General features: G+C 43.3%; 2 protein-coding genes across 10 annotated transcripts in view; both read right to left on the bottom strand.

Annotated features, from left to right (window-relative positions):
* Positions 1-12,781, bottom strand: part of LOC116988536 (interferon alpha-inducible protein 27-like protein 2B) — a 143,947-nt gene that overhangs the window by 62,297 nt on the left and 68,869 nt on the right. For all 8 annotated transcript variants that reach the window (XM_033045340.1, XM_033045336.1, XM_033045339.1 and 5 more), the window contains 2 exons: positions 3,432-3,467; positions 2,598-2,759 (listed from right to left, as the gene is read on the bottom strand). In XM_033045340.1, the coding sequence (XP_032901231.1) occupies positions 2,598-2,759; positions 3,432-3,467 (198 nt within the window). The remainder of the gene's footprint in view (positions 1-2,597; positions 2,760-3,431; positions 3,468-12,781) is intronic.
* LOC116988541 (interferon alpha-inducible protein 27-like protein 2A) overlaps positions 10,431-12,781 on the bottom strand; it is a 28,330-nt gene continuing 25,979 nt past the window's right edge. For both annotated transcript variants that reach the window (XR_004415979.1, XM_033045351.1), the window contains 2 exons: positions 11,657-11,818; positions 10,431-10,599 (listed from right to left, as the gene is read on the bottom strand). Coding sequence is in view for 1 of the 2 variants with exons in the window: in XM_033045351.1 (XP_032901242.1) it covers positions 10,511-10,599; positions 11,657-11,818 (251 nt within the window). In the remaining variant the exon portion in view is untranslated. The remainder of the gene's footprint in view (positions 10,600-11,656; positions 11,819-12,781) is intronic.

The following is a 12,781-nucleotide window of genomic DNA, read 5'->3' as shown; positions in this document are numbered from 1 at the left end:
CCACAGGGCAAGGCAGGGAACAAGGATAAGGCAGGATCTCTCTGAGAAGCGCCGGCACAGTTTGCATCAGGCTGTCCGCTGTCCACATCAGCCAAGCTTTCCTTCGCTTGCCAAGCTGGGAAAAATGATACGGCTTTTAGGTTGCCCTGCGGGAATTTAGCTGGCCATTGGCAACCGTTAATTTTGAACCCTGCAAGACCTCTTACGGAGCCACATTCATAAATTCTAGGAACAGAATTAGGCAATTCGACCCATCCAGTAAACTCCGCCATTCAATCATGGCTGATCTAGCTTTCCCTCTCAACCCCATTTTCCTGCCTTCTCCCCATAACCCCTCACACCCTAACATTAGATGTTAGAATAGTTTGTAGAGATATCATCAACACCATATTAATTTTTCCCCAATTATTTCATATACTGAGATAGAATATCAATCAATTAATCAATCAGTTTTATTCGTCACATTGCACATAAAGTGCAAGTGAAATTAATTTGTCAGCATCGGTACAATGATAAAGAACACACAAAAAGACACAAAAAATTTAACACAAACATCCACCACAGTGGTGGAAGGCACAAAATTTGGCCAGTCCTCCTCCATTTCCCCCCGTGGTCGGGACCTCAACCCTCCGCAGCCGCCGCTGTGGGCGTCCAGATGTGCAGACAGGTTAAAGTCCAGGTAAGTACAGAATCGGCTATTCGCCACCGGAGACCGCGGCTTCAAGTTAGTGTAGGCTGCAGGCCGGCGGTCGAAGATATTGCGATATAACTTTTTTAAATTTTGCATTCATCTAGAATCTCTCTTGAACAGTAGCATTGAAGGAAAACGTGAATGTCTTTTTTTATTTTTTTTATTTATTTATTTATTTATTAGAAGTAGACATATTATAAAATGTAGTTACATATTATAGTAAAAAACTTTTCATATACATCAGTCATGCATTATTAAAATTTTCCATTATCAATTACTTCTGCTTCTAGTGTTTTTATTTTTTATAGAAAGAGGGAAAAAGAGAGGGTAGAAAGTTACAAATAAAAAAGAAAGCAAAAAAAAAAACAAAAAAACACAACAGAAAAACAAGGGAGGTGGAATGGGTTACCTGTAATACATCAATGGAGATAGGTTCATAGGTTATAAAGTATAGGGAAAACGTGAATGTTAACAACATTTTCAAAAGTCTCCATTCGACCTCTGTCAATGTTATTGCAACAATTCGATGAGAAATGTAACCTTGCAATGTTTCTTCTGGGACAGGCTTTTGTTCATCTGAAATTAACAATCTGATGATCCAGAACAGATAATTTTATTCTCAGAATGGACCAGGCAAAAACACATTGGAGTTGCATTTAGTGATAAACTTACAGAAAACCCCACCCGTTCAACATTATAACACAATGTTCATCTGAAGACTACTCAATAACTGATTTGGCAGCATAGCCAACACTAGCGCCCGTGCCCGCCACGGCAGCCGTTGCACTTGCAGTTAATCCAATGGCTCCTTGAAGAATAGAAGAAAAATATATTTGTCATATTTTCCCACGACATAGAAAGAAGACATTCAGCATAATTAGTTATGAGTTCAGAGATTAATTTAGAGACACAGCATTGAAACAGGCCCTTCGGCTCACCGACCATCGATCAAACATGGTAAGTTTGATGTTATCCCACTTTCTCATCTACTTCCTACACACTAGGGGCAATTTACAGAGGCCAATCAACCTATAAACCCGCACGTCTGTGGATTGTGGGAGGAAACCCATGTGAGAACGTGCAAACTCCACGCAAACAAGACCCGAGGTCAGAATTGAGCCCAGTGTCTCTGGTTCTGTGTGGCAACAACTCTACCAGCTGGGCTACAGTACATGACTATCGATCCCATTCCCCAACAGCCCATGTCCACATTACATTTACTCCCCAATTTTCCTGCCTTCCACTAAGATTTGGAACTAATTACAGTTGGTAGTTAACTCACCAGCACAGGGAAACTGAAACACTCAGAGGAAGCTCACACAATCACTGGGAGAATGTGCAAGACCCACATTGACAGCAAGAGTAGTTAGAACCAAATGTGGCAGGTAGCAGCATTAACTTACGAGCAACTGTGCCGACTAAGCAGCACATAACTAAACATATAGCAATACAGGTCCACCAGTGATTTTCCTGCAATTGATGGTCCCGCACCTCCTTTAAATTACGAGAGGTGACATGATGTTCACCGGGTGGCCACAGGTGGCGCTGCGTGTGGCGAATGCTCTTTCCGTCCCAAATTAGTTATTTGTTTACATCTGCAGCTGTTGGTGGTAATCCCTCGGCTATATGTAATTCCAATCTGATCTTGCTTACATATAACAGTAGCTATGGATTAGAACCATGGTCCAAGTGACAGTCGTGGTGTCAAGCATAAACACATTTAATATTTGTTTTATTTAGGTTTCTGGCAGTCCATGATGATACACTGACATGGGAGAGGAATAATGAGTGGGTCAGAGGTACATTGTTGTATCATTATAACGTGACCTCAGTTTGTCCGGCAAAATGGATAATCTGGAAAGACTTTGGAACAAAGGGTGCCATAATAAAAAGCGTAAAATCATACCGGCAGACTGCAAAGTTGCCACAACACCACCAGCCACTGTCGCTCCTCCATTCATAGCAGCAAACGCGGACATCGCACTTGCTGCCGCAGATCCAGCTGATATTCCAGCGGCAGTGAACCCGAGTGCCCCGACAGCAAGTGGGGCAGCAACCACTGCAGTAACTGCAAAGTAGGACATAAAATGAGGTGATAAGAGAACTAAAAATGTGTGTTATAACACACCAATGCATTTGGCCTGTTGGCTGCCACCAATGAGAATTTAAGAGTCAACCATATTTGGTGGATCTGGAGATCAAGTAAAAAGGGTAGATTTCCCCTAAAGGACATTGGTGAATTATTTATTTTGTGGTGATTAATAATGAGAACTAATAACTTTGATCAATTCCAGTTTATTAATTGACTTTGAATGGAGGGACGTGAACTGTAATGTCTAGATCACTAACCAACTATTATAACCACTGTGCCACCATCTTTCAATGCCAATTGATAATGTGACATCCAGTTGAGGTGTAGTTATTGGAGTGCTAGGGAAAACCCAATTTGTCAAAGGCCTTATTCTTTAGATGAGATAAGGCTTCAAATTAACCATTTGCTTCCACAGTGCAACAGAAGATGTCACATATAATGAACAGCAGCGGACAGGGAGTCCAGCTCTGGGCAACTCATGAAATAAATGCCATAGGTAGTTATTTGTTCATTTCCTGTTCATGAGCCATTTCCACCCACAAATTGGTTGCTACATCTGCTTTGGTAACAACAGTGACTGCTTGTAAACACTTTGAGAAAGTTCAAGAAAATGTCATAAGGTTCCATCAATGTAAGCTGTTTATGTACCTGCACCTCCAGCAACCCAGGCAACTGTCGACCAATCTGTAAATGCAAGGACCAAATACAAACATTAGTCGAGTATTCAATAAGACCAAATGCAAGATTCTCATTTTGACCTGGAGCGGACAAAATGTGTAGGAAAGAAGAAGGTTCTCGACCCGAAATGTCACCCAGTCCTATCCCGCTGAGTTACTCCAGCATTTTGTGTCTCCCTTCTCATTTGATCTGATGGCTATACTTGTAACAAGTCAACCATGCTAAATTATGATACCTCTCTGCAGGTTTTTTGCAGGTTATTTCTGCAATGTCCAAAGTACTTTTCCTCATGATACAAGTGTAAATAATGACAGACACAATTAATGTATAAAGGAGAAAGAGAATAAAATGAGAATAAACGAGGAAGAAAAACTAAAACAGATTCATAAGCAATTCTGTAAGAAAGGGGATCTAAGCTGCTGATAGTGATCTTACAAAATGTTCCAGATGCTGCAAAGTTTCTAATAGATTGGAAACCTCTAAATAGAATACACTATCCATGAAGGGAGAGAGAAAGGAAAGGGAGGAGGGTTAGTCTGACATCTGGTGTTGGTGACCATTATTAAGGAAATTATAAAAAATATACTGAGAAAACCATAATATGATAGGGCATAACAAGCTGGGTGGGGTTATCAAGTTATTTAAAGGCATTCATCAGAATTCCTGTAAAAGGTTGCTCCATAGGCTACTAACTTCAGGTATTGCGGGTAATAAATAAGTCAATGTGCAGGATGGATAGAATACAAGAGTAGGAAAATCTTGCTCATTTTATAGATAATGGGGAATCAAGAGTCATGAGAGTCACAAGGCTGTTTTCTCAAAACTATAACTTTAGGTACAAAACGTAATCAACGTCACTTGCACAACCACGTATCTTTGAACCACTCTGCTCTTTTGTATTCATCGTTGTTTACTTAGTGAGCTTCATGCAAACAAGGAATTTCATTGCACCCTGGTGTATATATAGAACATTAAAGTGAATCTGAGTCTTAAATCCGTTGTGCTGCTGCAAAGTGGGGAATTGCTTCCACATTCAGTCCGCCAGCGCTTGAATCAATGAACACATGAAAAAGGAAAGAAATGCAAGCAAAGCAAGTGCCTCCCTACAGCACAATATTAACAGTTAAAATTAATCCATATGCATTATGTTGGGAGAAAGGAGGGTGAGAAGATGAGGGTTGAGTGGAAAGAAATGGAAGTTACCTATGTCAAACGAAGGTAGGCTTGAACCTATAAAAGAGCAGATTAATAGCAGAATGAGATCATTTTAATATTAATTTTTCATATACAAACACTCACGCCAACTATTTCACCAATCCCCCATTCCCTTGCCAGATGTGTTAACGTCCTTCAACACGTCGTCTTTTGGTGAAAATATTGATATTGTCCATCACAAATTACACTGCATCTTGGGTAATAATCTCTAACTTTTATCTACCTCACAAATTTTATTCTCAATGTTCTCCATTTTGATGGGTCTCAGGGATCTTAAGCTTCCATCCGTGCTCATCCTCATTCTATGTGAATGATTTTCTTCCAGTCCTTTGAGTTGTGCCCCTCTTGGTCACTTGTTAATAGGGAGGTTGCATCAGCAGTCGGGTCATGACCCCTGACCCGTACTGTTGCCATGCAACACCAACTGGAGTACACGCAGTGAACTGCAGGTAAGCACCTACCAATCTTTCCAGTGTAACGGGCCCGTCTTCTTTCCCAGCATCTGGACTCCACATTGACGGATCCTACACTCGCAGACCCCGGGCTGTCTATCCCCACGGCCGGGGGGTGGGGGATGGGGGGGCAGTGATCTGGGGGGGGGGGGGAGTGGGAGTGCCAATGCAGCGTGGTCAGTGACTCTGGGTGGGCAGAGGGACCAGACTGTCTCCAAATCTGCTGCAGCTGACAGGGATGTTGCCGGGTGGGTGGCATGCACAGGGACCTTTCCGGGGTTTCGTCCCCGTGTGTCTGATGCCAGGAGCTGCGGCCCCGCTCCACCCGGCCCTGTGTGTGGGCGCTGCAGACCCATAGCCCGTGACAGTGCGGCTGCACAGGGGGAGGGTGGGCGGAGGGCGGCAGTGCATGGACAGCGCTGACCTTGGGGGGTGAGTCGGGGCTGACCCGAGGGATGCGCTCCTTCGGCCGTTTACACCTTGGTGCTCGGGTTCAGAGCAGATACTGGAGCATTTGATTCAGAGTGCTCAGTCACGCTCCACAATAATTTACAGCGCAAATATTTGCAATTTTGGCGTTTTTTAACAGGTAAGAAAGTACATGCTTTGTGTGATAACAGTGAATGCCGGAAGCTGCCATGTTCCCCAGATGGATTGAGCTGCTCCGTGCGTCACGCCCTTTGACCCGATGACCTTACGTGCAACCCCCCTATACCTTTTCTCAATCCTCCTTTGGACTATTTCCCTATTTAGGTGGTATAGTTGCCAACTTCAATTGTTAGTTCGTTTTTTCCCCTCTAACTTTGACTTTTGATGTTATTGTTTAGAGTTCAGAGATGCAGTGTAGAAATAGTCCATTTGGTCCACCAAGTCCACGCCAACTGTCGATCACCCATACACTAGTTCCATGTCCTACACACGAGGGTCAATTTAGAGAAGCCAATTAACCTGTAGACCAGGACATCTTTGGAGCGCGGACAGAAACCGGAGCACACGGAGATAACCCAGACACAGGGTGAATGTACAAACTCAGCACAGACGGAACCCATAGTCAGGATCATACCCAGGTCTCTGGCGCTGTGAGGCAGCAGCTCTACTGCTGCACCACTGTGCCACCCTAATAGCTGAAGAATTTACACCCAAAACTCAAGCATATCCCACATACAGTGTGTTAATGAATGAAGTTTGTGGAGTTAATACTTTGGGCATCTGGAGTCTAGAAAGTATCGAGTCCCAACTGCCTAAACATTGCTTCCTTCTGTTCCCAACCCTTTCATTTCTAAAAAACAAAGAAGCTGTAAGATTCAGGAAATCTGAAATGAAATGAGAAAATGCTGGAATCTCTTTGAAGGTCATGCAGCATCTGTGAAAGATAAATCACATTAATATTTCAGGTTGGAGACCTTCTGATAACCAGGAAGATTAAACCTGTTTCATTCTTCATACATGCTGCCTGACCTTGTGAGTAATTCCACCATTTTCTGTTTGTGTTACATTTTTAAATCTAAGGTTCAAGATACCTATTCAGTATTTTTTAAATTCTCAATGCAACTTTACTGCTCACTTAGTTCTTAATAAAATAATTTTACTATTAAAGAGAGACTGTTCAGTAAGCTGGTGGCAGGATCAATGTTACACTGTTTCTAGAACACTACAAATAACGATAAATTCTCAATTATTTTAAATCAATCAGGATCATTATATGCATTCATTTCTCACCTGTATTGAAAGCAGCAGATAAGAGCAACACGGTGTAAACCAGGTGCAGCATTTTTCACAATATCTTCAAGGATCAATAATGCAGAATTCAATGCAATGTGATTTTCCTGTGTGAAGTAAATTACATTAAAAAAAGTTTTAAGCAAAGATTATGTGTGAATTCTTCACTCAGCACGAAGGGTCTCCACCTGAAACGTCACCCATTCCCTCTCTCCAGAAATGCTCCTTGTCACTCCAGCTTTTTGTAAACCAGCATCTGCAGTTCCTTCCTACACAATAAGTGTCAACGTCGTCCCTTTTATAAATACACCGATGCATACGCAATGAATATAGAAATGGCATTATGGAAAAGTCATATAATTGGAAACTAAATTCTGCCTTGAATCACTGCATCAACATATCCTTGCTGCTAAACCCAAAACCAGCACAAAATAGCAAAACACTCACCAAAGGCTAGAATATGCTGCAAACTGCACTTGTAATCTGACTCCAAGCGCAGGTTGTGCACAGACACAGTTTGCCTCCGGAAAATTGCTTCCACTGCGGCTGCGTTATTTAACTAAACCGCGTCATTGAGTTAAGTTTCGTTTTCCTCAAACACACAAAAGGCTGCAGATGCTGGAATCTGAAACGAAACCTAGAGGAATTGTTCGAAGAACATTGATTGGCTCTTTTGTTTTGCTTGGTTTCCAGCGAGAGTTGTTTGGGATATATTTACATCTCTAGTCACACTGAAATCGATTCCACCCCCAGCCTGACTCAGTTGAATTCATTTGAACTGGGATCTGTACCCCACGGTGTCTTTTTTAAATTTCAATAATAAATTTTATTGATGTAAAAAAAAACATAAATCCTGCAAAAATTGTCTCACTGTCTCAGTGTCTGTACATTCCATAGTGTCCTATTGAGTTGTGTTGATACCCGAACAGAACCCTGGTTCGATCCTGACTACGGTGCCGTCTGTACGGACTTTGTACGTTCTCCCCGTGACCTGTGTGGGTTTTCACCGGGGTCTCCAGTCTCCTCCCACACTCCAAAAAGACTTACAGGTTTGCAGGATAATTGCCTTGGTATAATTGTCCCTGGTGTAGGATAATGTAAGCGTGCGGGGATCGCTGGTCGGCGTGGTCTGTCAGCCAAATGGCTTGTTTCCGCGCTGTATCTCTGAACTAAACTAAACCAAACTAAGAACACCATTGCCACTCATGTGGTCCCCCTGGGGTAATCTCCCTTCCCTTGTTTGAAGGATGCCCCACTGAACTCTACCCCTCAATATCCAGCAATAAAACTACCCCAAACTGTGGTCTTTCCCGACAGTATTGCATTGGCTGCACCAAGCTTCAGTTCCCTCCCACTGCATGTATTCCTGCAGTCTTGAATGGGCCAGTTAGCAATGTTCCAGCACCCTGCGTTAGATGTATACTGTAGGGGCAGATTAAAGATCAGATCAATTGTGAGTTGAAGGGGCAATCGGGCTAAACCTGCTGGCTGACCCCAGTACAGTTCTGAAGAAGTGTCTCGACCCAAAACGTCACCATTCCTTCTTTCCATAGATGCTGCCTCACCCACTGAAGTTCTCCAGCAATTTATATCCACATTTGCTTTTTCCAGCATCTGCAGTTCTTTCTTAAACACCTGGCTCAGTTCAGTGAAAGTACAGTGAAAAAGGTTTTGTTGTGTGCTAATCAGTCAGTGGAAAGATAACATATGTTTACAATTGAGCCATATAACAGCACATAATCCTCCCAACATTTCGCCACCTCCAGCGGGATCCTACCATTAGCCAGAGCTTCCCATCTCCACCCATTACCGCTTTCTGCAGAGACTGTTCCCTCCGCAACTCCCTGGTTAACTTGTCTCTTCCCATCCAAACCACCCCAATCCCAGGTACTTTCCCCAGCAACTGCAGGAGATGCAACACCTGTCCCTATACCTCCCCCTTCGACTCCATCCAAGGACACTGATAGTCTTTCCAGGTGAGGCAGAGGTTCACTTGCACCGCCTCCAACTTCATCTATTGTATCCGCTGCTCCAGGTGTGGACCTATATATCGGTGAGGCCAAGCGCAGGCTCGGCAATCGTTTTGCTGAACACCTCCGCTCAGTCCGTCTAATCCTACCTGATCTCCCAGGTCCTAAACATTTTAACTTCCCCCTCCCAGTCCCACACTGATCTTTCTGTCCTGGGCCTCCTCCATTGTCAGAGTGAGGCCCAGTGTAAATTGGAGGACAGCACATCATATTTTGCTTGGGCAGCTTACACCCCAGCTGTATGAATATTGACTTTGTTAACTTCAATTAACCCTTGTTTTCCCTCTCTCTCCATCCCTCCTCCCACCCAGTTCTAACACCAGTCTGACTGTCCCCCTGATTACATTTTATCAGTTTGCGTTGTTCTCACCTTCTCCTAGCTAACAATGATCTATTCTACATTGTCCTTGACCTTCATTTCTTTTGGTCTCTTATACTTTATCTCGATAACTCCTTCTCCCCTGCAGTCAGTCTGAAGAAGGGTCTCGACCCAAAACGTCACGCATTCCTTCTATCCACAGATGCAGCCTGTTCCGCTGAGTTACTCCAGCATTTTGTGTCTATCTTTGGTGTAAACCAGCATCTGCAGTTTCTTTCTAATCACTTTGATCACAAGTTTGTGAATCAGTGGTCCAGCCTCAAGAGGAGAAGATGTTTGATTCTGTGGGATTCCTTCTTCCGGAGATGGGGACACAGGTTTAAGGTGAGGGAGGAAAGATTTAAGAGGAATCTGAGGGGCATCTTTTTCACCTTTTGCATCTTTTGGTGGGTGTATGGAACAAGCTGCCAGAGGAGGTAGTTGAGGCAGGTACTATCACAACATTTAAGAAAAATTTAGACAGTACATAGATAGGACAGGTTTAGAGGGATATGGGCCAAACACAGGGAGGTGGGTGAGTGTGGGTATGTTGGGCTGAAGGGCCTGTTTCCAAGCTGTAAGACTCCATGACTAAGTCATTTGGGAGAATACCAAGAACACCATAACTCACACACAATCTCCGGCATTAGTTTGCTGTTGTGAGGGCACTCCTCATCAGATACCTCATGCACAGCCAGTCTCAGTCCCATTGCATGCTGTGGTTTGTCCACCCTAATAATTGTCCACCTCTTTGTGGACAGTGTGTTTGGCAAGAAGCTCTGGAAAGGGATATAGAGGACTTGGTTATGATCAATTCCAGGTTCCTGAACTCAGTTGGGCTGGGTCTTGTGTATTAGTCTCTCAAACGTTACACCGGCAATATTGGGGCTGGATATTCTAGATAAAGGTGCTTCAATGATTAATCTGCTCTTGGCTTCCCAAAATCTGGACATTTAGGATGCAGTCATGGATAAAGGAAAATGGTGTTTATTTAAATATGTATACCTCAGAATAATTCTCACATCTTTAATTCAAGCCACAATGGTTCAAATTAGGTGTACTGTGTAAACAAACTACACATGAGAAGCAATGCCAAATGCTTCTAAGGTTGTTCATTGAAATGTGGCTTATAATATCAAAACAATTGTAAATTAAACCAGTAGCAAGATAATTAATTCAGATCAGTAAAACTGAATGCTTTACATGTGGACTTTTAATAATCAAATACATTTTGGATCATATTCAGGGTTTAGGAAGAATGGTAATTTATTTAGGTTATTTTCTCCAGAGTCCAAGCAATGCACCGGTTACAGCACCTCCAGCCCCGACTGCTGCATTAGCAATGAATGACAGTCCTGCTGCTCCTATAAAGGAAAGGGAAAAACAAATAAGAATAAACTGCAAACAATCTGAGACACCCTGAAATTATTAACAATCAACACCTTATTTCTGAGCAGCATAGGTACAATGCCACCTGGCGCTCACTCAAGAAGGCAGCATCTATCATTAAGGATCCCCACCATCCAAACCATGCCTGGGCAGGAGGTACAGAAGCCTGAAGTCACACATCACCAGGTTCAGGAACAGCTTCTTTCCTACATCTCTGCCCACTGGATTTGTTCGATTATCCTCTACATACCTTTGCCTGCCTCCATAGCTGCTGCATTAATTTCCCCCTCCCCCTCCCGTGTAGCACATTTAAATCTCCATTCTAGGATATTGGGGGCTTACAGTTTAGGTGCAGGATTCCCATAAAGTTAGTTTGCAATTAACTCAACTTTGCTGAGGCTCTATAAGGCACAGGTCAGGCTGTATTGAGAGAAGTTTTGGGCCTCACATCCGAGGTAGGATGTGTTGGTCTTGGAGAGGGTCCAGTGAAGGTTTAGGAGAATGATCCAAGGAATGATTGGGTTAACAGATGAGTGTTTGATGGTATTGGGCCTGTACTCACTCGCTCGCTGGAGTTTAGAAGGATGTGGGGGAAGGATTGAAACTTACTGAACAGTGAAAGGTCTGGTTAGAGTGGATGTGGAGAGGATGTTTCTACTAGTGGCAGAGTCTAGGACCATAGCCCAAAGATATTTTAAAGTGGAATTTGACAGATCCTTGATTAGTACAGGTGTCATGGATAAGGGGAGGTGAAGGCAGGTGAATGAGGTTGAGAGGGAAAGACAAATCAGCCATGATTAAATGGCACAGTAGATTTGATGGGCCAAATGGCCTAGTTCTGCTCCTATAACTTATTAACGTTTAGGTTTAGTTTATTGTCGCGTATAAGAGGTACAATGAAAAGCTTTGGTTGAAAACATTTTTGTAACTGTTGAGCATTTAATGTAAAAAGTTATTCTACATCAATTTTCAGCACAAAGGATTTAAGCAAGGAAGATTGAAAAATGCTCATTTCTTTTCACTGGACCTTACCAGCTGATTGAAGAATAGCCACCATGCTTCCAGCTGCAACACCTCCTCCATTGGCAACAGCTGCGGCACCCATCATCTTTGCAGCGACAGAACCGACTGCTACCCCAGAGCCGGTGAAGCCCGCTGCCCCTAAAACGACAGGGGCTGCAGCAATGAAAGTGGCTAGAGGAAGAAACATGCCATTTGATCAGAGTGCATTAAAACAGGAGCTGAACACCAACCAAGAACACATGGGCATTTAGGCGGTACAGTCTATGCAATTTAATGATGGGCCAGGTAACACTCCACACAACATGCACTATTCACTGTGTAGGAAGGAACTGCTGGTTTACACCGAAGATTGACACAAAATGCTGGAGTAACTCAGCGGGACAGGCAGCATCTCTGGAGAGTAGGAATGGGTGACGTTTCGGGTCGAGACCCTTCTTCACTACTCACGTCTATTATGGGCGATTTGTCGCAACACTACGTTTTAGTGATCACTTCGGTACCAAATCAAAGGGGCTGTGCTATGGGCACGTTGTGGCTGGCATAAAGCTGAAGGGGCACATACACAGCACATTTAATCTCTCATCTTAGTATCTTACAGGATCTCCTCCCTCGACTCAGCAAAGCCTTTAATGAAACCTGTTCAAATAAGTAGCAAGAAACTGTGCAGTACAGACACTGAGGAGAAAGGGTAATATCTCTCTAAACAGCAGTCAGAAAAAGAAAATACTGAATTAGGGTATCAGTGTCATAAACATAGAAACATAGAAATTAGGTGCAGGAGTAGCCCATTCGGCCCTTCGAGCCTGCACCGCCATTCAATATGATCATGGCTGATCATCCAACTCAGTATCCCGTACCTGCCTTCTCTCCATACACTCTGATCCCCTTAGCCACAAGGGCCACATCTAACTCCCTCTTAAATATAGCCAATTAACTGGCCTCGACTACCCTCTGTGGCAGGGAGTTCCAGAGATTCACCACTCTCTGTGTGAAAAAAGTTCTTCTCATCTCGGTTTTAAAGGATTTCCCCCTTATCCTTAAGCTGTGACCCCTTGTCCTGGACTTCCCCAACATCGGGAGCAATCTTCCTGCATCTAGCCTGTCCAACCCCTTAAGAATTTTGTAAGTTTCTAT

The sequence above is a fragment of the Amblyraja radiata genome, chromosome 27 (assembly GCF_010909765.2).
Source record: "Amblyraja radiata isolate CabotCenter1 chromosome 27, sAmbRad1.1.pri, whole genome shotgun sequence".
In the NCBI taxonomy this organism is placed as follows: domain Eukaryota; kingdom Metazoa; phylum Chordata; class Chondrichthyes; order Rajiformes; family Rajidae; genus Amblyraja; species Amblyraja radiata.
The sequence above is the reverse complement of the archived record's forward strand: the minus strand, read 5'-3'. Positions and strand labels throughout refer to the sequence as shown.